General features: G+C 41.2%; 1 protein-coding gene across 1 annotated transcript; it reads right to left on the reverse strand.

The window, feature by feature from the left end:
* Positions 1 to 10,396: 10,396 nt before the first annotated feature.
* Positions 10,397 to 24,280, reverse strand: LOC116953673 (myelin and lymphocyte protein-like). The gene is made up of 4 exons (XM_032974064.2): positions 23,908 to 24,280; positions 17,181 to 17,354; positions 12,509 to 12,649; positions 10,397 to 11,207 (listed from the first exon to the last, which is right to left on the reverse strand). The coding sequence occupies exons 1-4, from the start codon at positions 24,043 to 24,045 to the stop codon at positions 11,127 to 11,129; spliced, it is 534 nt and encodes a 177-aa protein (XP_032829955.1). The 5' UTR covers positions 24,046 to 24,280; the 3' UTR covers positions 10,397 to 11,126.
* Between the last annotated feature and the right edge of the window lie 1,338 nt (positions 24,281 to 25,618).

Raw genomic sequence — 25,618 nt, forward strand, 5'->3', positions numbered from 1 at the left:
AAAATATTAGACTTGTAATATTACACTACGTATTATTCTACCAACCCTACTGTATACCACACTGCTGTATATTCACTATACAATTACGATACTATATATTGCCTTATGAATTATGTTAAGCATTACAATGTTATGCTATTTATTATTATACAATATGCTATAAACCATACCATTGACCGTCGTGTGAAAGGTACTAAGAGGCAGTGCCAGTGAATAGACTGCCGTCTGAAAGTCACCGTAAAATACAATCAATCAAGAACCTAAATGGTTTATCACGTCTTTCCAATTATTACTAAGCCAGAATCCATCTTCTCGGTTGAAATTGTCTGTGTTTGTATATGTGGATGGCCTTATGAACGAATCTCTCATGGTAGCCGGATGGCTTACAGAGAACCTCCGTCTTGGAGAAGTCAATGTCATGTGACCCCACTGAATTATAACAGTGATCTGCCACGGCTGAGGTGTTCGTCCTACCGTGTTTCAAGTCTGCTTCATGTTCACGGATAAGGTCCGAGATATGTCGTTTGGTTTCTCCAATGTAACTGCTACCACAGAGGCAACTTAGTTTGTAGACGCCTGGGTACTGTATGTCTGGAACCACATCATTTACAAACGGGACCAGATCATGGATTTTATGTACTGTGTTGAATCGGACCTGGACATTGTGTTTATTCAGGATTTTGGAGATCTTTTTTGTGACCCCCGCAATGTAGGGCAAGGTGATGGTTTTGAATGGCTCCTCAAAAGGATCCTTCTTCATTGTTGGAGTGATGGCTTTGCGGATTGTGTAGTCGGAGTAACCATTAGCTTTGAGAGCTTGGTGTACGTGCTTGAGTTCACTGGCAATGTGTTCCTGGTCGGAGATGCATTGGGCTCTATGGTATAGATTCTTGATGAGGGAATTCTTCTGGGATGGATGGTGGTGGGAATCCGGTTCTAAGTAAGCATCCGTATGGGTAGCTTTCCTGTAGACAGAGTGGCTCATTGAACCATCAGGTCTCCTTTTAATTAGGACATCCAAAAAGGGTAGCTTGCCATCTTTTTCGACTTCCATGGTTATTCTGATGGCTGGGTGTATGGAATTGATGTGATCGAGGAATTGGTCTAGAGCAGGCCGGCCATGTGGCCAGATGACAAAAGTGTCATCCACGTACCTCTTCCATAAGGTCGGGCGTAGAGTGGCAGTCTGGATGGCGTCAGTCTCAAATTTCTCCATGAAAATGTTGGCTACAACCGGAGATAGGGGGGAGCCCATTGGGGTGCCCTCAGTTTGTAGAAAGTTCTATTCCAGGTGAAGTATGTGTTGGTTAAGCAGTGTCTCACCAGGGGGGGTACATCAGTATACAGTCCTTGATGAACAAGTCTTCAATGATTGCGATGGTGTCAGGTACAGGAACTTTGGTGAATAAGGAAACCACATCAAAACTGACAAGCAGGTCGTCTGGGGACAGGGAAATACCCTTGATTGTCGATACCAGGTGAGTAGAGTTTAGTACCGCAGAGGTGGTTTTTCCAGTAAAAGGCCGCAGGATTTCAGACAAAAAACGAGCCAGTTTTTAGGTGGGGGAGTTGATAGTAGACACAATGGGACGAAGGGGTGTATCTTCTTTATTTATCTTCGGAAGGCCATATAATATTGGTGGCCTGGCCGCAGAAGGTTTCAACGAGAACTGTTTGGTTTGATCAATTAATGCGGTTGAATCAGAAATGATTTTGCTGGTTTTAGTGACGAGGCTGTTGGTGGGGTCACTTCTTATTTTTATATAGCTGCCATCGTTGAGTAGTTCCTGAATTTTGTTGTTATATTCTATTTTTTCCATGATGACAGTGGCATTGCCCTTGTCGGCTGAGAGGATGTCAATGTCATCCCTCTTTTTTAATTGAGATCATTCAAAACGCTCATCTTTGCTGATGTTGCTCGCTGGCGTCTTAGCGTTTTTTAGGGTTGCAGCGATTTCAGATCTTGCTATGTCTGCAGCGATGTGACCCAGGCCCTTGAGAGCTACGTCGACATGGGCAATGATATGATTAACTGGTGTCTAAATGTGACTGCAAAGTTTAGCCCTTTAGCTAAAACGGATTTCAGACCATCACTATTACTGCGATTAATTACGACTTTGTTAACGTCAAGCTTTTCGGTGTGTGGGTCCGATTTCTTGTTGGAGAGGCGGTTGAATTTGGAAATCAAGTTGTCCTTACATTTGGTCGACATAGTGGCAGCTGAAGAGGCAGTCATATTGTCTACGTGTTCCCAATCCGATGTGGAAATTGTTGCCGTCAATGATAAGTGTGATTTGTAGAGTGTCTTGTCTAACTGATCTAGTTCGGTGCGCGTAAGTCTGATTTTTTCTGAGATAAGAGCTAAGCTAGTTCTAGATAGAATTCGTTTTGCATTAGAAGAAGTTACAGCAGCAGAGGTTAGTGTAAATGCGGTTGGTATTACCTTAGAGTCGCGGCATCTCTTTAGAAAGGTGAGAGACTCGATTTGCTGAGCCTTCTTATCCCGGAGTTTGTTGAAGGATCTCAAGGTTACGTGGAATCCCTCCCCCAAATGTCATCAATATAGTGATACCTTTGATAGCTATTTATTTGCTAACGTGGAATGCATTGTTATTATTAGGCTGGATAACTCGACTGCGGGTATCATCCGTGGCTGGGTGATATCTGAACTGATCCTGGTCCTGCTCCTTTCCCGATGAGCACTGACCAGCGTGGTGTACAATGCGCAACATCTCACGTGACCGGCCTTCACGCGTGGCAAGGCCTCCCTCCATCCAGCAGTGGGTTGGCACCGGGCTCTCAACTATTATTATTATTGTAAAGAGTCATCCCTCCTTGGCTTTCCTCACAAAACAAATATTTCTTGATTTGAACCGAAATATGTAAATGAGTGAAAATAAATAACTACATTGTAGTTAAGGCAGTAACGTAAGCTGTGTTGTGTAAATGTTGATTTGTTCTTAGGAGTGGAGGAGTGTGTAAGGACGTAACCTCCGAGTGTTTGAGTCAATTATTTCCGCTTTAATTTTTGTCCAAAATATATTTTTAAAACAACATTCCAACCGTGCGATTAACCTAAACAATGGCTTGTAATGTTATCAATCTGTCTCACGCACGCATTTGCGCCTTAGATTTTTTTTAAAGTTTAGCTTGTACTATGTTATTCAGACCGAATGTTTAAACTTGTCCAAACAGCTCCAAATTTACAGTCACTAACGTAACAAATTACCTCCAAACAAATTAGCATTCTTCGAATTTTACAAAATTATTCAATAAATGGCTGGATACCTTTTATGCGACGCTTTTATTTTTAAACACGCAGGCAGCTCTCCGCGCCCTGTGCAGCAAAAAAAAAACCCCACACACTCCCCCTCTGTCACGCACGGAATCAAGGATAAGCAATATCAATTACCTTTAAAAGGAAATTCGTATGGCGCACTTACTACCCACCCCAATGCACCCTCGCTGGAGTTTGGGTAGGGGCTGCTATTGCCACCGATAGACCCCCCTCCTGTGTGTTGGAACGAGCTGCAATGACTGGCATTCCTGGAAGTGCCGTTGTGACCGTCAAAGACCCTTCTCAAAGCGGTCGTGAATGCTCCAGGAGAAATGTAAAATGTTGCAAAACATTAGTGGGCCGACTTCGTATCACATCACATAGGACTTAAAACAGGCACGCCTCTATACGGTGTGAAATGTACACAACTCGCGTGTTTGTTTATTCATGGATGCATGTGTGCTGTTATTCAGCCAGTTATTTATTTAACACGAACAGCTGTCGCTTGCAATTAAATAATTAAAATAAATTGTCTGCTTTCGAACATTATTTTTTTTAAACAAAATTGTCATCCACAAATGATCCGATTCGGTACTGCATTGATGGTGGCAACATTTTGTGATGAATATTTGTTAAAGGGACTTCAACAGTTTATGAAACAATGCATTAGCCATTATACAGCGTTTACATTTCACACTGTGACATCTTAATTGCCACAATCTCATCACACGTTTGGGTTTTCTCTGGGTACTCCAGTTTCCTCCCACTTACGAAAACACTCGTTAAGAAATTGCCAAACATTTCCAAAGTCAGACAACTGTATTTTTCTTCTGAGACCTAACTAAAGCTTTTCCTCGGTAATAAAATGTATTTTCACGATGTTGTAATGCAGCTTATTTTTTTGTAATATACATTTTTGTGGAAGAATGTTATTAATGTTTCAACTGCGTTATGGAGAGTACTACTATCAAGAATTCCATTTATTCTTTATTTAACCACAAACGTCTAACTATGGCTTTAAAACATTTCAGAAGGGTCCAATATCAATTCCATTGAGTGTTTGAAATGTGCGAGTACCAGGAAGCAATCAAATATCTACTCGATTGAATCAATAATCAATTGATGGACTAGTATCTCCTGGCCACCTTGAAACCCAAGCCTGTAATGCCTGGTATTCCCAGGCAGTTTCCCATCCAACATCTAATAAGGCTCAACCCACAGTATCGTTCAATACTTGTCAGGAGAAAGTGTTGTGGATGCTGCAACATAAACGCTCAGAATGTATGATATACTCAAAGATATCAGGGGACTGATGGATTAAACTGGGATGGGACATTTGTAATATTGCCTTTCAATTTTGCTGTCTATGCCAAAAATGGGCCACATTCTCTTAAAATACAGCATTTCTGCCTTTCGTAATATAATTATAGAATTAAAGTGTACCTCCAGGCACGTTTTACAAAGATGTGAAGATAATGTCACTGCACACAACCACAACAAAAGGACAAGTACTCATGGAGATATTTCTTTGACCAGTTTTCAAGTAGAGTAAAACCAACTCTACTTTATTGGATAAAAACACACGCGTTTCTGATGGGCAGTGTACTCTTATTTGACTCACCATATCAAGGTGAAAGGTTTTATAAACAATACGCCCATTGGTTTTGCATATCAATATAATACTCCAGCATTTCCTTCAATGAGGAAATCACTGATGGACAACATATACTTTTTTATGTGTGGCGAGATATGAAGAAGCTCTCCAGTAGGTTCCTAACGAAGCAACCAGCACGTGGGGCCAAAACCATCGGGCCAAAAAAACATTTGATATTTCATGTTGTTACAGCGTGGTTTTCACAAATATTAAAAAGAAACGTGATTTCCTATGGCAAGGCTCAATCGCATTTAATTGGATTCCTTGAATTAGAAATGGAAGTGTTTTTTTCTGGGTGTGCAATTAAGCAGTCTGTTTTTGGTTTTAAGTACAGCTTCTATGTTATAAACATTCTTAAGAACACATGGCAAACAAAATGTGAGCAAATTGTAAAGTTGCTTGCCACTGAAAAAAAAAGAATTTATAATTGCTTCCTTACTATGTATGAGAACCTGAAATGAATCCCAAATAAGAAACCCACTGTAAAACCCAGGGGGATTTTCATTGCCCAAGTTCAAAGTATACAGGGTCAGAGGCCACAATGCGATGCATTTGTTATGATCAAAAGCAAGGTTCTGGAGGTTTTTTTTCCAGAAATGTACGGTGGAATGTCGTTCCATGATGTGGAGGGGGTTTGAGAACACAACTCTGATTTGCACGTGTATGTGTACAGCCATTTGGTTGAGCCACTACTGGTTAAGGTACTACCCACACTGTGTGGGTTATGGGGGTTAGTTGACCATACTTTCCCATGCTGGTCGGTGCGAGTTGGGTGAATGCAGAGGGAGCACATGTCCAGCAGCATCGACGTACAGACCAACAATGGCATTTTCTGCACTGCTTTCTGCTACCCATGATGTAGTATGGCCCTGCTGCCACCGATGGCAACCTGTTGTTTGTGCATGGTGGCCACCCATGCAGGCACTATCCGGACAAGTTCCGCCACATTGCAAGTAACATGGTAATAGAAATATGAAATAACAAGCAAATATATATTGGTAATGTCCAAAAAAAGCTCATAAAACCATTCAAAACATTGCTTTGCGAGTTAAAAACTATATGGCCTCGAGCCATATATTAAAAATTTAAACTTCATTGAGCATTTTTACGTTGCGTATACTGCACGTGTTTATATTTTTTTAACAACTTCATGAAAATAAGTAATGTGGCTAACGTATAACTGTTAATGTACCATACATTATTATTTTATGGGTTTTTTTTAATAACATCCGATTACAGAAAAGTTTTGACTTCGGGATAAAAAAAAAACTAAAAAACGACGTGTAAATTATCACGTTCTCATAACATATCTTACGGTTATCAAGTTTCAGGCCAAATCGTATTATTTAAAAAAAATCTAGAAAACAAAATAAAAACAGGATTTCAGAAGAGGAAATGAAACATTCCGCATTTTGTTTACTCTTAAAACGTTCCAGAAAATGTTCACTTCCAAATTATTTCCACGTGCATTGGTTGACCAAAAATAATTGGGTACAAAGGGAAAACGTTCGGCTGGACACACTGTGGCACACGTCAGAGTTTGGAACGAATCATTTTATAAACCTGGGCGACTGTGCAAAGGAAAGGGGTACAGGAAGTCTGCTTTTATTTAAACTCATGGCTTGTGTGTATTTACTTTGTATTAAATTTCAAACAAAAAAAGGGTGGGAACACTTATTTCATTTCAAACATATGTTTCACAAAGTCACTGCAGTGCATACCATTTCCAGTGACGTCCTTCCTTCACTTCTGATAAGTGGCGAAACAGGACATTCCTAGCCAATAGCCATTGCTCTCGATGGGACAACAAAGATTGAATTCTGCAATTTAATCGCTGGAATTCCCATCACTGGTTCGAGACCACCAACAGAGATACGAACGACCAAATGCTCATTTATGTATGGAGATACACCTTTCCTTTGACTTCAGCTTTCTTCAAAGGGAAAGGGCTTATTTTAAAAAAAGTCTGTCCGTGTGTTGGGTTTAAAATAAGGTAAAAAAAAAACACTGGGTAATTTATGGGTCAAATGGGCTGATCTTGCAAGTGATGTTAGAAATCATTAAAATGCACTTTTCAGAGCAGAACACTTTTATAATTTCAATATCAGATATCTTGGGTATATTTTATCCACATCGTGCTGCCGGTGTGATGTCATGAGATTAAACATGCATTCGGATATCTCGCATTAAAAGTGCCACTCTTCACGCGAGAATGTCCCACGGAAGCAGATAGAGGTACCTCAACTATTCCTTCAAGTTACCTAATTTACACAGTAGAAATAATCAATTTCCCACCGACTCTGCCAATATACGTTCATCCCATGAATCAAAAATACATTTTAATTCTCACATGGAAGTTAACCAAATTAAATGCAAAATCATAACTAATTATAGAAATGTGTGCAAGTATTTGTCACCAGGCCGAGACCATCAACCCACTCCGCTTCAGAATCCATTTTAATCACAGGCAGCTACCTCAAGTTAAACCACGCTTTCAGAGCCGTTTGATCTCATTGTTATTTTAACAGCACGAGTGCGTTCAAATTCCACATTTTGAATCCTTGAATTGCATCCTTTAAAACTATGAAAGAAAAATGTCTTGATCTTGTGTCATAGCCAAGTTTGTAGTGCTTTGCCACATGTCCTCAAAATACCCATAACCATCTTAAGAACATTAGCCACGTCTGAAAAAAAATTGTCAAACGACAGCAATTCACTGTATCTGAGCGTTTCCACAAGTGCCAGCCACATGTGGTACCAAAAATAAGGTGGAGAATACTGTATGTTCTAAAGTGCCCCCCCCCCCCCCATTAGGCAAAGAAACCATGTGTACTCCCTCGTATAAGAGTTTCCAAGTGACCGCTTCAGTGAACTCGTACAAAAAATAGCAAGTAAATACAAAAATAACTATGTTGTTTATGCAATAAGGTGAAGTATCCATTTGGATCTCTTGCAGTGCAATTTTTGCAACTCTAATTGAGAACGGTCCACGGAAGAGGATGCCGGCAACCTGGAATCGCAACTCTGAAAGCTGCATCGGGTCCTGGTACCAAAAGTCACCAAGTTGGCAATACTGCCCTTTTACTCAGCAGGCCAGACATGGCAAGTCATGTAAATGTATGGCGCGAATAGCACAAAACATTTATACAGTTTCAAAAACTGTTTATTGTTGCTATATATATAATGACCAGAGCACACAACTATCACGAATTATCCTGTTTACAGTGATCCCAACCCACACTTGTGGTTTTGTAATGGTGATTTTCATTTGATAGCATCAGTTATACATAAACACAATTTCACCGTTCATTTGAGAAATATAAATGTACACCTATGAATGTTGTTCAATGCTGTTTGTTGCTTCACACTGCGGTTTGTTGAATTACCTGCACGGCTACAGATCACTTGCTTGTAACATGTGAATGCATTTGCCTCGACTGTAAAATACGCAAGGCTGCAGCGCCACCTATCAACAACATGTGCACACCTATTAAACCAAACAATAACATTCACGTACAGTCCTTTACCAATGCACTGCCGAATGGATACAACATTTCACAACAATTGAAGGCTGATAGTGTTTTTTTTTATGAAGTACTGCAAAATAAAGGACATAGCACAATATGATGACTTTACTGCCAGAGCTTATGTGACAAAGTAGCCACCATTTTATACAGAACAGTGAAGGAATGTTGTCCCACAATGATACTCGAGACCATGGTTTTGTTTTTCATGTCCTAAACTATTTTACCCAAAACATATTTGGAGAGCTAGAACATCCCACTTGCCAGGGTGTCCAGGGTAGGCAATTGCCAAACAATGCGGGCTTTTTGCGTCGTCACTTATGGACCCGGCATTTGTGGAGGTGTTTGAACGTCAACCAATATTCCTTGGCAAGTTATAACTTTCTTAAAGAGACTTTAACCATTATACTGGTTAGAGTTTACCGATTTTAGCAGAGCATAGCTGTGATATGGAACAAACGGCTTGATCGTCAGCATTGCTTCAAGCATCCAACAGCAGATTAATGTTTAAGTCTCACAATAACATTGTTTACCATTTTAAATTAAGAAAATGCTATGCAAGACAAACAATAATCTAAATATTTTAGAATAAGGGCACTCAACAATTGCTATCAATAGAGCATGAACTGCAGGCCCATGTTGATAAAAACGTGATATCATTTTATAAACTGAACTTGAGAATTGTGGTGTCATTCCATTATACAGTACGTATACAATATTAACAGTATTGTATGGTACCAATTGTTACCACGAACACACATTCATTCACTCAGATCCTGTGTAAAACTAAGATTTGGGGACAAGAGACACAAAATATTCCATCTGAACAAGACATTTCCTGTTGTGTCAGTGTATGACCAGTGTAAATACGATCGATATGCAGGTGTATAAAATGGTACGGGTACAAATTTGCCAAGAACAAATTGACCTGATAGAAGTAAAGAATCGCATGTAGTAAATGCATTTGCGATTCATCACATGTCCAGTGCGAGGGAGATAAAATAAGCTTTTCACCAACACACACCAGCGTGGTGAAGAGCACTAGGTGGCCCGCAAACCATTAACAGATTGACAAATATTTACAAAATGTTGTGGCTTAGCTCTCCAACACACCAGTGGGCTGTACTAGTGACGAATTGTCATGTTCTGTTTACGTGACAACCCTCACTAGTTGGCCGTGTCGGGTGATGGCGGGTTTTAATGACACATTCATATATTTATGCGATCTAACCCCAGAATCTCTATTATGGATGAAATTGGTCACGAAAGCTTCCGTGTTCAACAGATTGACATACAATTAGAAACAGCTTCATAGCTCATCAGATTCCTCCGGTTTAAAGTAAAGATTTAGATTCGGATTCATTGAATTAAAAAACAAAAAGTTTCAGGGAGGGTCTTACGACATCTTTGGCCAATTCCTATAATGAGTGTTTAGCTTCTTGTGGGACAAACCCAGAACCCGGAGAAACCCCATCAAGTACAGGAGGGGGGGGGGGGACACTCAGAGCTCCGCATAGAGAGACTCAATAAAGAAATTGCTGTACCACCTGGCCACCCAGCAGCTAGGCTCAACTTTACACCACCTGGTGACAAGCAGTCTCCCATTCAAGTACTGCACTAAGTTGCACTACCCTGGCATTGTAAATACATTTTTTTTTCAAATCCAGAGCAGATGAATCTCATTTTCAAATGCAAGTGTCACTTGCAATAATGGTAAAACCGGTAGTCAAAATAGTTTGCAATACAGGCACTTCGTAGTACACCAAACGTGTATAGCGGCACTGTTTAGAACTCTTCAAACTCCTATATGGTACTACGATGTTTCTGAAGAGGGGAAAAAATGAGCTGTAGAATGAAGACGTTTTAGAATGGGAAAATGTTCATTTCGAGCATTTGGTAAAGCTGAACTCAAGCAGAGTAAACAAATTAAATACAGTGAAATGAAATTAATCCACTAGGTTTATTAACGGACATGACCATCGTAAAAAATATATATATATTTCATCAATCACACGTTACTTCAAAATTGGGGCCGTCTACCCTGTAAAAACTTTACCAGATTACTTTGGGTAAAATATCCCACTCAATAAAGATTTCGGGAAGGACTTGAGTATGCAGTGCATTGGAGATGGCAAGGAGAGTAAAGTCCATTACGCAGGAAGGTAGGTCTCTCCGAAGAGTTACCGGTGTCAAAAAATGTGCGTTATTAAACCCACTGATCATCAAGGGCACCTAGGACACAAGTTATTTATGCTGGCTTGACAACCTCTATCTGTTGCTGAACAACCAAAAATGCCACAATTACACAGCATGCCATTTACTTCTCCTTATATAAACGTGTAGATATGAAATATACCACCGATTTCAGCAAGCCTCTGTGCATTACAGATTCAAGCCAGCTTACTATTGTGGCAAAAGACAGCAGAAAATTTGGATGAAATAAAAACCCCTTAAAATTTTAATCATAAAACGTGATAGAAAGGCACAAATTGACAGGCAATGGAGGAAAAAAAAGTTACACATGTTTTACCAGTAAAATTTTTTTTAACAATTTTAAACTGTAGTTATGTATACAACAATTAAAAAAATGTATTTTAAAAAAGACAAAAGCACATCCAGTTTTGAAGCAGACGATGGCCCACAAATCCTTCTCGAGCACACGTTGTCCCGTTTATGGCTGACGATTCTTCCACCGTTTGAGGCTGATGAAGGAACTGGCTCCATAAAGGGAGGTCACAATGAAGATGAACACCTGGAGCAGACAAATGTGGAGATCACTTAGGTCAACTGGTACGACTATAAAAATGGCACTCTGGCTGTACAATGCCAGCTTACAACAATGCGTATGTGCAAATAAAAAAAAAGATTACAATAATAATGTACAGTCCTCTGATAAAACAATGATGAATGGATAAATCCCTTCCAAAGCTGTCAGTAACAAGGCTTATTTGGACCATACCTTCACCATACTTGGTCAGTGTGGGTTGATGAAATGGGGGAGAGGCGTGGGGGGCAGAATAAGTTCAGATAACCCTCACCACGAATGTTAAACTTTTACACGATTAATTTTATTTTACCAGGGGCACAAATGATAGCTAAATGAAGTGGCTTATGTTGAAATTTGTAGCAGCCAAATAATCTAAACGCATGTTTATAAAAATGTGAAGGGAAAACCCGGAGGACCCGGAGAAAAATCCACACAACCACATGGAGAAAAACTGCAAACTCTAAATATACAGGCATCAGGGTCTGGATCGAATCCACGACCTCCTGCATGCCAGGCCAATTAGTGAACATCTCATCAATCGAACTTGGGTTGTTGAACGCAGTACCCTCAGCACTTTGCCACAGATTCCCTATTGTATTGTATGTCACAACTAGTTGTAAACACAGAACACGATAATTGAAATCACCTGGACAGCACTTCCAATAATTTAGACAATTATTTTCCACGACTACAAATGTATATGGCTATAAGTCATTAACCTCCCTAAAAAAATGTCAACAACCGTGTTAAATCACCTCATTAGTTTGCTTAATACGGTACTTAAGTTTTAAATTGAGCGTAAGCTCTATACAGTATCCCAGTAAACATGGAACATTGGGCCAAAAATGGCATGTTTAAAAAAGGTAAGCTTCATAACGAGTTGCTAATTTAGATGTGACCTAGCTATTTGCCGTGCAATGCAACTTGATTGTTATTTACATTAACAATGTATCATTTCATTTTCCATTAAGCATTTCATAACACGGTGGATGTAGTTTTCACTTGAGTGCGAAGTAAATAAAAAATAAGGAGCAACTCGCAGATGGTAATATATCCTGTATGTATGTTGAACTTATTTCGCACCACGAGTAGCCAGCAGTGCATTAAAACAGCACTTTGGTGTATGCAGAGCACCGCACTAAGGTGGTAGGAATTTAATTTGTTTTTGATTGAAACGAGTCAATGTGTCTCGTGACATCGTTCAACGATTATTTGTTTTTCACATTCTCACCATTTACACTTCAACCATCTCATTGTAATAAAACACAGGTAAATACATTACTCACTGTTGCGGCGATGTTTAGCTGATACACATTGAAAATCGGCGATAAAGATATCGGGGTTTGACCCATGCTTGCCGTTAAATAAACTTGAAGCACAGCTGCGCTGAAGTACAGCAGAAATGCCATGCAATTGTAGGCAGCATCCTGTAAAAGAGAAAAAAAAATTGAGGCATACATAACTTTTATATGCTCTGGTCAATGAGCCCCCCCTCATCCTCCCCCCCAATGCAGTGAGAGCATGGTGTAATCGTAATTTGCAAAAGATGTCCACAAATCCGACCTTTTCACATACAGTAGAGGAGAATTCTTATCCACAGCCTTATTATCTGTAACCAATATCAACCACGGCAGCTATAGGATCTGCAAAAAACTCCTATTAGCTGAAATTTTTGTTTCACTACCCGAACCTACTATCCATGGGTTACCTGCAAATTCTTACCCCCCACAGATAAGAAGAATAAAATCACGGATAACCCCACGGGTTAAAATTAACCGTTACATTGGTACACCATATTACCGCAGATAGGAGCAGTTTTCCTCTATTCTAAATTCCCCGCCATATGTTTGCTTACTTCTAATGTACAGAGCAGGACGTATAGCATTTCCCCCCATGCTTAAAGCAGTGTGCCATTTCTTGTCTTTGACATTGGAAATAATCACCCAGGAATGTCCGTCCTTAACGCTCGTGACGTCACTCCACATCGACCAGCCCCCTAATTAATATTCATGAGCAGGTGACATCCTCCAAATGGACACCCCACCCACCCTTCCTCATTAATAATCATGAGCGGGTGACGTCACTCAATATGGAGTACTCCCCCCGCCCCCCTCACTAATAATCATGAGCAAGTGTAATGAAACCAGATACCAACACAGTAAGCACTGCTGTAATCATAGCAGCTCCCACCACATTCAGCATGCACTGCTCTAATCATAGCAGGTGCCACCACAGTGAGTATCCACTACTGTAGTCATAGCGGGTACCACAGTCAGTATGTTCTGCTGTAATCATAGGAGGTACCACCACAGTATGCATTGCTGTAGTGAAAGCAGGTACCACCAAAGTCGGTATGCACTGCTGTAGTGATACCAGGTACCACCAGCGTCGGTATGCACTGTTTCAGTTTCAGTTTATTTTTATTTATTTTGGTATAGCCCTGTGAGCCATTCGGCTCTTGAATCGGGTGCAACCACAACAAACAAAAAAACAAAAACACTAACAAGAAAAACATCTTAAAGTGACTATGTGACTGTGCAAACAGAAAATCCATGAAAAAAACATCAAAATATTCCTGAAAAAAGCACCATACACCAACGCTGTGTGCAAAAAATCCCAGTGGGATGCAAGTCAAACAACAACAACAACCACAAGAAAACTTAGATTAAGGCCATCAGTCTAACTCCGTACTACAACAAAACAAACATGTCTAAACCAAAAAACTTTTCGAAATCACCAAAAAATGAAGCCATAATTGCAACTTAACACTGCTGTACTGATAGTACATACTGCTATATAGAATTAGTAGTACTAAACAGTATATACCACTACAGTCAGTCAATACTGATACAGTGAGTAGATACTACTACACAGTCAGTAGATACTACTACGGTCGGTAGCTACTTGAGTCAGTAGACACGACTATAAAGTGAGTAGACACTACTATAGAGTGAGTAGATACTGCCATACAGTTAGTAGTTACCACTATAGTCAGTGGATACTACTATAGTCAGCAGATACTACTAAACAGTTAGTCGTTACTACTATCGAGTCGGTAGATACTACTGTAGGGCCAGTAAATACTACTACTACTACGGTCAGTCGTTACTGCTACAATCAGTACATACTACTAAACACTAACAACTATTGGCTCACTAGATACTACTGTACAATCAGTAGATAAAACTACAGAGTCAATAGATACTACTTACTCTGTTGTATGTCGGGTGTGTAGGTATATATACCTACGTGGGGGTAAAAATATTTTTTTAGGGGGGAGGGTCCACAATTTTCGGAAACCTTTTAGGTCAACTATTTACCCCCCACTTTCTATAACTTTTTGGACTTGTGCAAGCCTCTTCTAATTTTGTTGGTGGAGAAATGGACAAACGGCCCACCGGGCTTTCACAATACCTTAGTATCTGTGTATATGTAAGGTTTTTAAGAGAAGATTTGATATATATATATTTTTCGCCTGGGCAACGCCGGGTACTTCCCGCTAGTATATTATGAAGCACCTTTATCCAAGGCGCTTTTTACAAGGGTTACGAGTGGTACAATGAGGGTAGCTGAAAGCGATATGGCCAATTAGGATGGGGTATGGGGAAGGGAGGTTGGTGGGCATGGGAATTACGGGTGTACCTAGGGATAGAGGGAATGATGATGATGAGCCAGGGAGACGAGGTGGGTCTTGAGGGATGAGCGGAAACTAGACAGGGAGTGTGCTTGCTGCTTAATGTGGAGGGGAGTGGGCAAGTAGGGAGAATTAAAAAAAAGTGTGAATTCTTTACTACTTCAGCCCACCACCCAGTGTTGCCAGAGTTGTGGCAGCAATCGCCCGATGATGCTGGATGTAATTACCAGCAAAGCGTCGCACTACTCAAATTCTAAATGTTGTGGATTTACTCTCCAACACATCGGTGGGCTGAGGTAGTCACTAATTGGCGCGTTTTATTTACGTGACGAACATTGGTGGGTTAACGACACGTTCATACTAACGCGATCAAACCCACAAAAAACGTTATTAGGAGCAGCGTTGCAGTTATACTCGTAATGTATTCTTAATATTGTGTACCTTCGCTTGCTTGTAAAGTGCTGTGCTGTAAAGTTGTCAAAATGTGCACTTCTTGTCCAGTAACCAGTAATCTATTTGTGCGTGGGTGGAGCAACTAATTTTCTTCAGATATTCACTTATCGCAACCTTTTCACTTTTACCTATTGCTCAGTTGTTTCTGTAATCAGGGATTTTTATCGCGTGATTTCAATGTTAAAATACGTAAAGAAAATGGCACAAAGATATTTAAATGAAAATATTGGGCCTTTTAAAATCTAAAAGCCCATATTGTTAAATAAAAATGTAGGATTTTTTGTCACAAAAGATAGATCACCATACATTTTCAAATGTATAAAGCATAATCATTTTGTATATAAACGCATACATTTTTATAGCCATGCATTCTGACAGTTATGGATGGTATAGAGAATTTTCAGAAGCAGAAGTTTATTTTCCGAATAAATAACCTATTGAGCTGTACATTTCTTTTTCAAGGTTATGTGTGTATGTATGTTGAACTCCGTTCGCACCGTACTTAGCCAACCATGCTCATCGGAGGTGCGGGGTAGATGTGAAAAGGGTGACAGTCGAACCCATATTAAAAACAATTTCGCCATTTTAAATACAGACAGGCGCGATTGGCAGGTGCCCTTGTATGCATGCATTTCTGTATACAATTCATAAACGACATGACCAAATCACCCAGAATGTGCTTCGTTTCAACAGATCCCGGGCACTAAAAAACACAGGGTTTGTGAAGGGAATTGCCGCCTTCTAAATGGAAGCCTTAGGGAGAATATCTTAAATTAATTATAAAGAGCCTGCAACAGTAAAATGAAGTCCCCTGAAAAATATAAATTATCAGACAAAGAATCAAGATTTCAAAGAATCAATGAGATCAAATATAGAAAACTGCAATATTTCAGACACGTTACCAGAATTAATGGCGACTGGCTGCAATTGATGGTGATGGAGGGAACACTTGAAGGTGTTTGGGAAAGAGACGACGATCTGGCTGGACATCAAACCTTGGACCAGATGGAAGCCGTCTCAATTGAAACGCTCAACGACGGACAGGGAGAAGTAGAAACATCACTGCAAGGGGATTTCAGTAAAGGAAACAGTCATTCCCCAACAGAAGAACAAGAAAATGCAGGGTTGAGTCTGAATAGTGCTCGGATGGGCAATCAGCCTTAACAAGATGTTGCAGGGTTATGCAGGCTGAGGTTGTCAGTGGGCACTGCGGAAAACTCAGACCAGTGTGGCGAAGGTTGGTTTACAAACTCCCCACGACTCCTATGGCTTGGGGAGGGGCCTCATCACACTGGCCAGAGCGGATCGGTCAAGGTGACACCCAGGACCAGTTCAGACATCACTCATCACCGATCTAAGCTGTGGACGGAAATCAAATTCGAGGTCGCCCACTTTAAGTTACAGTGCGGCAATAGATTCACCGCCATTATACGGTGCATTAAAGTGCATAGCTATTAATCGGCGTTATAGCTATGTTTATTTTACTGCTAAAGGCAATTATTATTTTACATTATTAATTCTAATGATAGAAGGTGCTTGGTACGTTGTAATACATCACTTACACTTTGAAACAATAAGACATTAAATATCATAAATGATATTCCTATATTGTGAAGCATGGTTTAGCTCTCAATTTTATTTATTCTCATTAATGTGTATATCACCAATACGATATTGTTTTTGAACATTGTATTTGGTCTCTAATGCATCTCAAACACCCCATTGTTCTGATGTACTGCATGGGAGGTGCAGTATGAACAATACTAAACGATGATACAATGTAAATAAGAGCCACCCGTCACCAAAACTGCAGGCAAAACCAATTGCATTGATCCTCAATCACGACGAAGTGAACCAAATCCATTACTCACCAGTGCCACCCAGGCATAGGTCTGCTGGGGGATGGACAGAAGGTAGATGATGAACTGAGCGAGTGAAATAAAACACAGGGTCACCGACACGAACAAGATCCATCCGTGGGCCAGCTGCGTGAGATACACCATGTTGGTGGCCGCAATCATGATCCACACCAGAGCTCCGAATATCTAGGGTGAGAAAACAATTAATGCCAAGTTAGTAGCATCACAACCGCCTCAAGTCCTGCACATTCATCATTTTTTTATATTTATTGTACTTAAATGTCCGTCGTTCTATTCCATTTTAGTGAAAAATTAAGCTAATGCCATTTTAAAAATGTGACTTGATGAGGTGTCTTCGTGCAAGTGCTACTGAGGCTCCTGCATTTGCATCTGTGGTTTCAGCCACCCGTGAATAAACTGGGTTATCATACGTGACGAGTTGATGGTCTTAACCCAATAAACCACATCGTGATCATTAGACTTGCTCTTTGCACTCCTGGATAAAGGTCTCCAAGTTGTTGCCACCCCACGCATTCCTGCATTCCTGCGATGCCACATATATCCACGTGGTGACAATGACTGCACATGAGTTTCGCACTAAAATGTTTTTAAAAATTACAGCTCTGAGAATGAAACAATTATGTTTGACTACCATATGACCAACATATAAGCAGGTTACGTGGGGACGCGTAGAATCCCAATTGCAGATAAGGGCACACTTAAAAGGAACCTGTGGGGCAGCAGCCCATTTTTCTCGTTTGCCGATGTTGGAAGGTTGAGTTCGGCTGTCGCTCTGGTTAATAATTCAGGAGTATTAGCCATAACAAAAAAAATGTGCCGTCTGCTTCACGGTGGACGTTAAAATATCCTGTGACGTTACTCAAAAAAGAAAAAAGCCATGGACCAAATGTTACAGATAACTTGCCAACTAAGTTGATTTGGGGGGGGGGGGACAAAGAAAACCCAAAGAAAAATCGCCCCCTACTGGCAGACCGATGCCCATTTGTAGGCCGGTGCTGTGCATGCCGTCTACCACAGGGACAGCTGCCACTGTTGGTCACCTTGGGTAGACTGCAGCAGGGCAATGGAATGGTTGAGATGTGATTAAAGGCTCTTTGCGTAACCGGGACATTTATGTACCCTCATCTGTAAATGCAAATTCTTATTCTCCAATCAACAGCTTGGGGGTGTGACAGTTCCGAATGAACTTATTTATCTCATTAAATGATACGGTTAGCACAATTGTAGTTAAAACATTTTTTTACAGTGTTTTCTACCCATGAAGGCCTTGCCACACCATGTAAGTCATGAGGGTTGTTGGACCGTATGTTACCACTCAGTGTTGTTATGAAAATTGAGAGGCAGAAAAAATGACAACAAAGCCATTGAGAATGTCAATTCAAATCCAATACATCTTAAAATAAACCACGGAGTTTGTACCTCCAGATATGCATCACAAACATGAGACAGAGAAAACAGAACCAACGCATGAACAGTATGCAAAGAGGCATGGAGAGGTGCATGCTTTGAATTACACAAAGACAAAGAGAACATCGTTCAGACAACATATACAAATTATACATCGTATTGAAAGCTTAAAATAAATAAAAAAATGGGAGGGGGGCGGGGTTGTTGGGCAGGGGCACGGCAGTGACAAGATATTAACTCTGTCGCCTGGTATATAGGAGGTCATTGGTTCGATCCCGACCCTGACGCCTGTATATTTGGAGTTTGCAGCAAGATTTTAAAACAACGACCTTGCCATGGCGAAATGGGTAGCACTGGACTAGGCGAAATTTCTTAAATCGCTGCAACTCTGTCCGCCCTGCACTAATAAAATGGGCACACCACAGTTGATTGGCAGGTCATGTCTGGTGGGGCAAAGTGCGGGCACTCGTGCCTCTTGCAAAGCAGTTGGCCGGCTTGGAAGTGGAGGCCAAAATACGCTGTGAAGAAGGGCTCTCTCGAGAGCTGGCTCCAGTGGGGGTCCTTCCATCAGCAATGAGGAAATAATTGCATTGCTATATTGTTGCCTCTAAGTGGCGTCACGGTGGCAAGACGATTACTTCCTCGCCTGGTATACAGGAGGCGGTGGGTTCGATCCCGACCCTGACGCCTGGATATTTGGAGTTTGCGTGTACTCCCATTGGTCGCGTTGATTTGTATCCGGGTCCACTGGTTGTTTTCCCTCTACATTTTAGAAACATGCGTTGAGAGTTTTTGGCTGCTATACATTGCCACATAAGCCACTGCCTTAAGCCATCATGTGTGGCCAGGGCGATTCTGAAAAAATAGTTATGTAGCTCAGTGGGCCTTACCTGGTAAAATAACAAATAGCATTAGTCGTAGTAATAGTAGTAGGACACATGCGAGAAGGGATGATGGCTGTTAGTTGAAACTAACAGGCAGCTAATTGAGGATATGCGGCCGAGAGGATGTTTCACCACTGACGGAGGAGCGGTGACATTAACTCTCGTGCGGGAACTACTGGACATGGCTTATTGCATCACAAGGTCATCAAAAAGCTGAGGGCTTGGGGTAGCCTTCATCCAGCATGAGCAAGATCAAGGCCGATGATGATGAGAAATGCAACTGATTATGAATTTCCATGCAGAGAGCTGAAATGGTAAACCCATTAATTATAATTTATATTACAATCTAATATAATTGCACTTTAGATTTGTACCTGCTCAGTACAATGCAATTTCTGAACAGATGTACAGTAGTTGTAACCCCCAGACAGATGTATGCTTAAGGATCAGGGTGGAAAGAAACTGTCGAGGAGTAAAGATAATTGACAACCGATGGGAATGCAGCCCATATTGACAAGAGAAAATGTAATGTGCATCCAGTCAGACAGGTACAGCACAGCCGTCCGTGCACACTGTACTTCAGCATGCAATAAACATCAAAAACAGGCTTCTCTTTAAAAGGAAGCTTTCCTTTCATCTTTGCAGGAAATCTATTGGCAAAATAACTCAAGTTGATTGTGCTCATTTCACAATTGCGTCTTATACTGGCATTTAAGGAGAATATATTTATATATTTATGTACGTGTATTTCGCCGGGGCTTGACATTCAACCTGCTCTTTACTGCAATTGAGAAATGTTAAAACAATTAGGAGGGTGACCAGCGGCACTCCCCTAACACCTGTTTATAGAGAATTTCATTCTATTTTAAAAGCATCCTGAGGCTGTTCTCACAAGCCTCATACCTAATTAACATATCCATCTCTCGACATAAAAACATAATATGAGTATTTATTACAAAACCCATCAGCCACATGGCCTTCCGGGAGTGCATCATTTCGGTAGCTTTGTTTCAGGAGCACCAAACGCTGGACCGGGTTTGACATCGGTATCTCATCAACACTCCGGCATGCCAAATTCGATGCTGATGAACTGCCCATCTTACAGGTAACGACCCTTTCCTCCCGATATGGGGTCCAAGTTTGGCAGGAAATTATATTAATATATTATGTATTATTTTTTGTCATACCTCGTGGATGGATGTGTTTATGCTTGAAAATAATTGCTTTATTTTGATTTAAAATGCATGCTTACTTGCTCAATTCAATTTCCTGTATTTTATGCGAGAGGCATTTATCTTTCTGTAGTCAAGCCCAGTGGCAATGTGGTAGGGCGCAAGTTTTGCTACCTTTGGGGTACCAAAAATCGGGACATATCATGGGCAGAATAATATCTCACAATACCAGAAGAGGGGATAATTACATGTCGTGTAAAATGCATTATCCTGAGTGGTGTATTCTTATGCAATTGACAATAACTGAGATTGTTATCGTCCATGGGAAGACTTACAGATTCATCAGCAAAGCGGCCTTAAATAAAAGATAATGATTCTGGGAACACCAGAACAGGCGGCAACCCTATACAATGGTCATCTCATTTGAGGTCGGTTCAGGCCATCATCTTTGGGGTCAATACAATGAGTGCACGAAGTCAGTGGCTGTCCAATGGAGTATCTGGCAAGGGTCATGAAAAACCACTTATGAGCATTTTGTGGTATTTAGCATCTACGCTTGTGTGGTTCTTGCTCAAGGAAATCCCCACCGAGTCTCAAGATATAATTTTAAGTATGGTTCTGCCATTTATTTGCAGTAAGGGTGCGATGTTGTCACATGTAATCCCAATTGAGTTATATGTTGGCAATTGTTCAGCATTGGGACGTTTGGAAAATAAAATATCACTTACATTGTAGGGTTTTTTTTTGGTCAAAAACTTTGCAAACCTGGAGACAACTCGTGCCGAACAAGGGGAGAACATACAATTCCTCAGGCAGGTGGTAAAGTTGGAAACCATTGTATATTGTTAATGGTCGAGGTGATTTGCCTTACAAAGTCTACTGATAGACAGCTTGTTGCCAAAGTCTATAGTGTACAGTAGGGGTTAGAGTGGGATTCCTAAAAGTGAACCTTGCACTCCAGATAAATGCACGCCACCCTAAAAGGTGTTTTTTTCTCCCCCTCTATAGCTCAGTTGTTTTTATACGTTTGTCTAAACAAACAGTGCCAGAGTGTTCTTCCTCTCTAAAAATGCACCAAAAAGCGATTCTACTGCGAGCCGTGAAATGGCATGACTTTTTGTAAGAACATTAAACAAATGATCACCAGTGCTCTTTTTCTGCAACTGAACTAAGCTCTCCTTCGGCCAAGGCTAATAAAAGGAATTAAAAGTATTTCCGAGTATACAAACTTTTTTTTAACCCAAGTGCGTCTTTGACGAGCAATCGGACGATACGATACCATCACCTTTGGTGGCGTTTGAGCCAGCGGAGGAAATTCCACATAATCGTGACAAGTGCCAGTGTTTCTCCATAAGACAGTGACAACAACCACTGACTTATCTGGCAATTGTTTAATGGTCATAGATAATGATCCAAGTCCACACCCAACCAGGAATTTAACCCGCAAATCAGACGATTGCAAGTTAAGCACCATCTAATCACAGGAACACCCGGGCAGGTATGTCCCTTTCCACCACACTAAGCATATGGTTCACGTAGGCTTATAACATTAAGTCACCACTGATGTAATGATATACAGTATAATTTCAAGTTGCAAAATGTACCTATGCTGTGGCACACCACAACACTACCATAGCTGGACATTGCCTATCTGGCAAATGATCACCATTCAACATTACAGACAACAGTCAATTTCACCAATGATGCCCTTACAGACATCACCTATGCCAAGGTTGTCCACCTATACAGCAATAGGCAGGGATTTAAATGTAGCCCTGAGTGTTACCAAACACAACAAGAAAACTCAAAGGTTTCTGTGCTTTATTGGCTAAATTGAAATCCTTAGTATAAGTCCAGCTTTTATGACAATCCTAGAGAAAATAGTTTTCTCCAGCAATCAGCGATGCATTTCCATATGCATAGCCTTGTTTATGGTGTGCAATATTTTGAAAGGTTGACCCAAAACACGAGGACACTCAAATTGTCAACAAAAAGCGCATGATAATAGGGTTTTCCCCTTTTTCTTGCAACAAAACAGGTGTTATAGTGTTACAACACCAAACTGAAACCTTTTACAAGGAATCATGTCTGCATTCACCACAATGCTTGTGGTCAGAATACAAAAAAAAACTGATAATATATGCATTAAATTTGTATTTAAAGCTTTCGTGACTGCAGGGATTCATATTCTTGGTTCTTTCGGTAAAGTCACGTAGAAGGGAAACAATAAAATAATAAAATGTTTTTATTATTATTAAAATAATATTATTAAAATAATAATAAAATATTTTTATCATTAAAATAATACAAAAAATATATTTTTTATTTTATTGTTTCCCTTCTATGTGACTTTACCGAAAGAACCAAGAATATAATATATGCATTGTCCACATGCTTTGTAATAGTTGCAATATGTAGGCTAAGCGTGGGCAACCACCACCTGGTCAGCATGGAAGAGTAGGCCAAATACATGGGAAAAGGTACCCCTTTAAATGAAAGCAAAAGGCGAACAAAGAAACCACACCTTAGCCTCCCAGAGCATCAGTCATGTTAACATCGTTTTCACCCATTGCATAATTTCCAAATTAAACGACGAGGCTTGGGTGTGGTGTGTGGTGACTGAATGCTCAACGACAGTAAACGAGATCGGGGGGGGTGGAGGGGGGCGCTGCAACTTCCATGCTTGGTTTTAAAAAAATAACTGAATAAAAATGACCAGGGGTTATTTTTTTTTAGTTTGGTAAAGTTTTATATTAACATTAAACGTGGCCGTGTAAAGAACACAAAAAAAACACATTTCCATTGTTCGTGGTCACTCAATGCGATAAGGTAACGGCTGGCGGTGTGAATGACAATTTCCGGACGAGGTATTGCCCCCAGCGTGTTCATTTCCAGTGCAATATTCTCAATGTCATTCCTTGTACGACTCCCTTCATAAGTTACGAGCATATTTGATATTCTGAATGAACCTCGTTCTGAAAACCAAGTGCTCAAGGGGAGTGTTTGTTCTTAAATTGCATACGTTACATCCGTGTACAATACATTAAACCGAGGGAGGGAGACGGATGAAGGCTTCTCTTTACGTACAGATTGCAATAACCAAAAAGCAGCGAACACACGAATCACAATCCCCGCCCGTTGCTATTAAACACATGGGCAGGTAGAAGGCACAACACCCATACAGCTGAATCGTTCACGCACCCCTCCCCCCCCCCCGTCCAAACGCAAACACAATCCCTCGGCTCCTTTACCCACCAGCTCTGGCATGATGAGAATCCCCGACAGCCTCCGACAGAGATCCCCACCGAGCGGTAAGTTGGGCGAGATGGAGGCCTGGCCATAGATATCCCCAGCTGAGGGGCCAGTGGTGGTGACAGGTGGAGGTGCATCCATGGCCGACTTATTCTTCTTCCTCTTCACGAGCCCTGCGAATCGCAACTGCTTCAGGTGATTATTGAGCTGCGAGCGAGCGAGAGGAGCGAGAGGGCCTCCGTGTGCGGTAGGGCACTTTGCCGATCCAAGAAGCCGCTCGGAAGCGGGTGGAGAGGACCGCCGACTTTACCGTGTGACTTGCAAGGAAGAGAGCCCTCTCCGAATCCTGAGCCAAGCCCTCTACGAATGCTGAGCCAAGCGCTCCACCCCCCCTCTCTCTCTTATAAGCTGGGTGTGCTCACGTTGTCCGACCTGTTCCACCTGTGTGGTCGCCCTTGCAAAAGTGCCGTTGCACAATGCCTAAGCAAGCACACGCCTCCAATCCCACCACCTCCTCCTCTCAGCTGCCAGGGGCAACATCGGCAGGTCCGCCCACAGTCATTCCTGAATGCTTCCACGACTCTTGTTTGCCAAGGGAAGCCTAAATGAGTCTCTCGGCTGTTTTTTAGGATGGTCCTGCCAAGTTTTTTTTTTAATTTGTTGCAGTGGTTGCGAGTGGAGGGATGTTGCTGCTGCTGCTGCCGCCGCCTGTAACCTCATTTGAGCAATAATAGGGTTTTCCCCTTTTTTTTCTGGCAATAAAACTGAAACCTTTTTTTACAAGGATTCATGTCTGCATTAACCACAATACCTGCAGTCAAAATGCAAACAAAAACATACTATGATAATATATGTGGCATTGTCCTTGAAACTGATTGGTACACACCAAGGGACGGCTTTCTTTTGAGCCTCGACCCAATTGGTGCTCGACCAGATGACGCCAAAAGGTGTACAGCTCAAAGACAATGCCACTATCAACGTAATGAGGGCTCGGGGTGAGCATCTACATCATTTGAGCAATTTGAAGGTGGTCGTTCAGCATTGGGATGTTTTGGCCAATACCAATTGTAGGTTATTTTTTTAGCTATGGGAGGATACCGGAGAAAACTCATGCAAAGAGGGGGAGAACATACAAACTCCGCACTAAGGGTGCCCAAGTCGGGAATCGAACCCAGGCGCTTCTTGCGATGAAACACGATTGTTACCACTGCCACACCCTGCCGCTTGCACGTGGTACAACGACTCATATCGAAAGTAACTCACATCGAAAGTAACCTTCTACGTGACTTTACCGAAAGAACCAAGAAGAACAATAACAGTATTATTTTTCAAGAACCATTCAGGTTCCCCTGTTACAGTCTCCTTCGGCTCTTCGCCAATTCTCACAACGCTCTCTCTACAAAGGTCCTCCCTGCCGTTTGGAAAACACGTGGAGGCCGTTGTGTGCCCGGTCTGGAGGAGAGGCCGTATATGCGGAAGTTTCTCGAAGTGGCATTCCTTACCGGAATCGGAATCCGAGACTATCTCTCCGTGTGCTGGGGCATTGTTATGCAGAAGCAAGGGGTGTGCCCTTCATCTTTCGAAGGGGGCTTTTTTTTTATTCACTAGAGCAGTCGGTGCATTAAGTCTCCATAATATTGACCTGTGGTTGTCTCCCTATGAGGCGTGAAAAGTCAATAAACTGCCAAACAATTGTGCACATGATATTGCCCGC

This window comes from Petromyzon marinus, chromosome 3 (genome assembly GCF_048934315.1).
Source record: "Petromyzon marinus isolate PM22_M1 ecotype Great Lakes invasive population chromosome 3, UKy_Petmar_22M1.pri1.0, whole genome shotgun sequence".
NCBI lineage: Eukaryota > Metazoa > Chordata > Hyperoartia > Petromyzontiformes > Petromyzontidae > Petromyzon > Petromyzon marinus.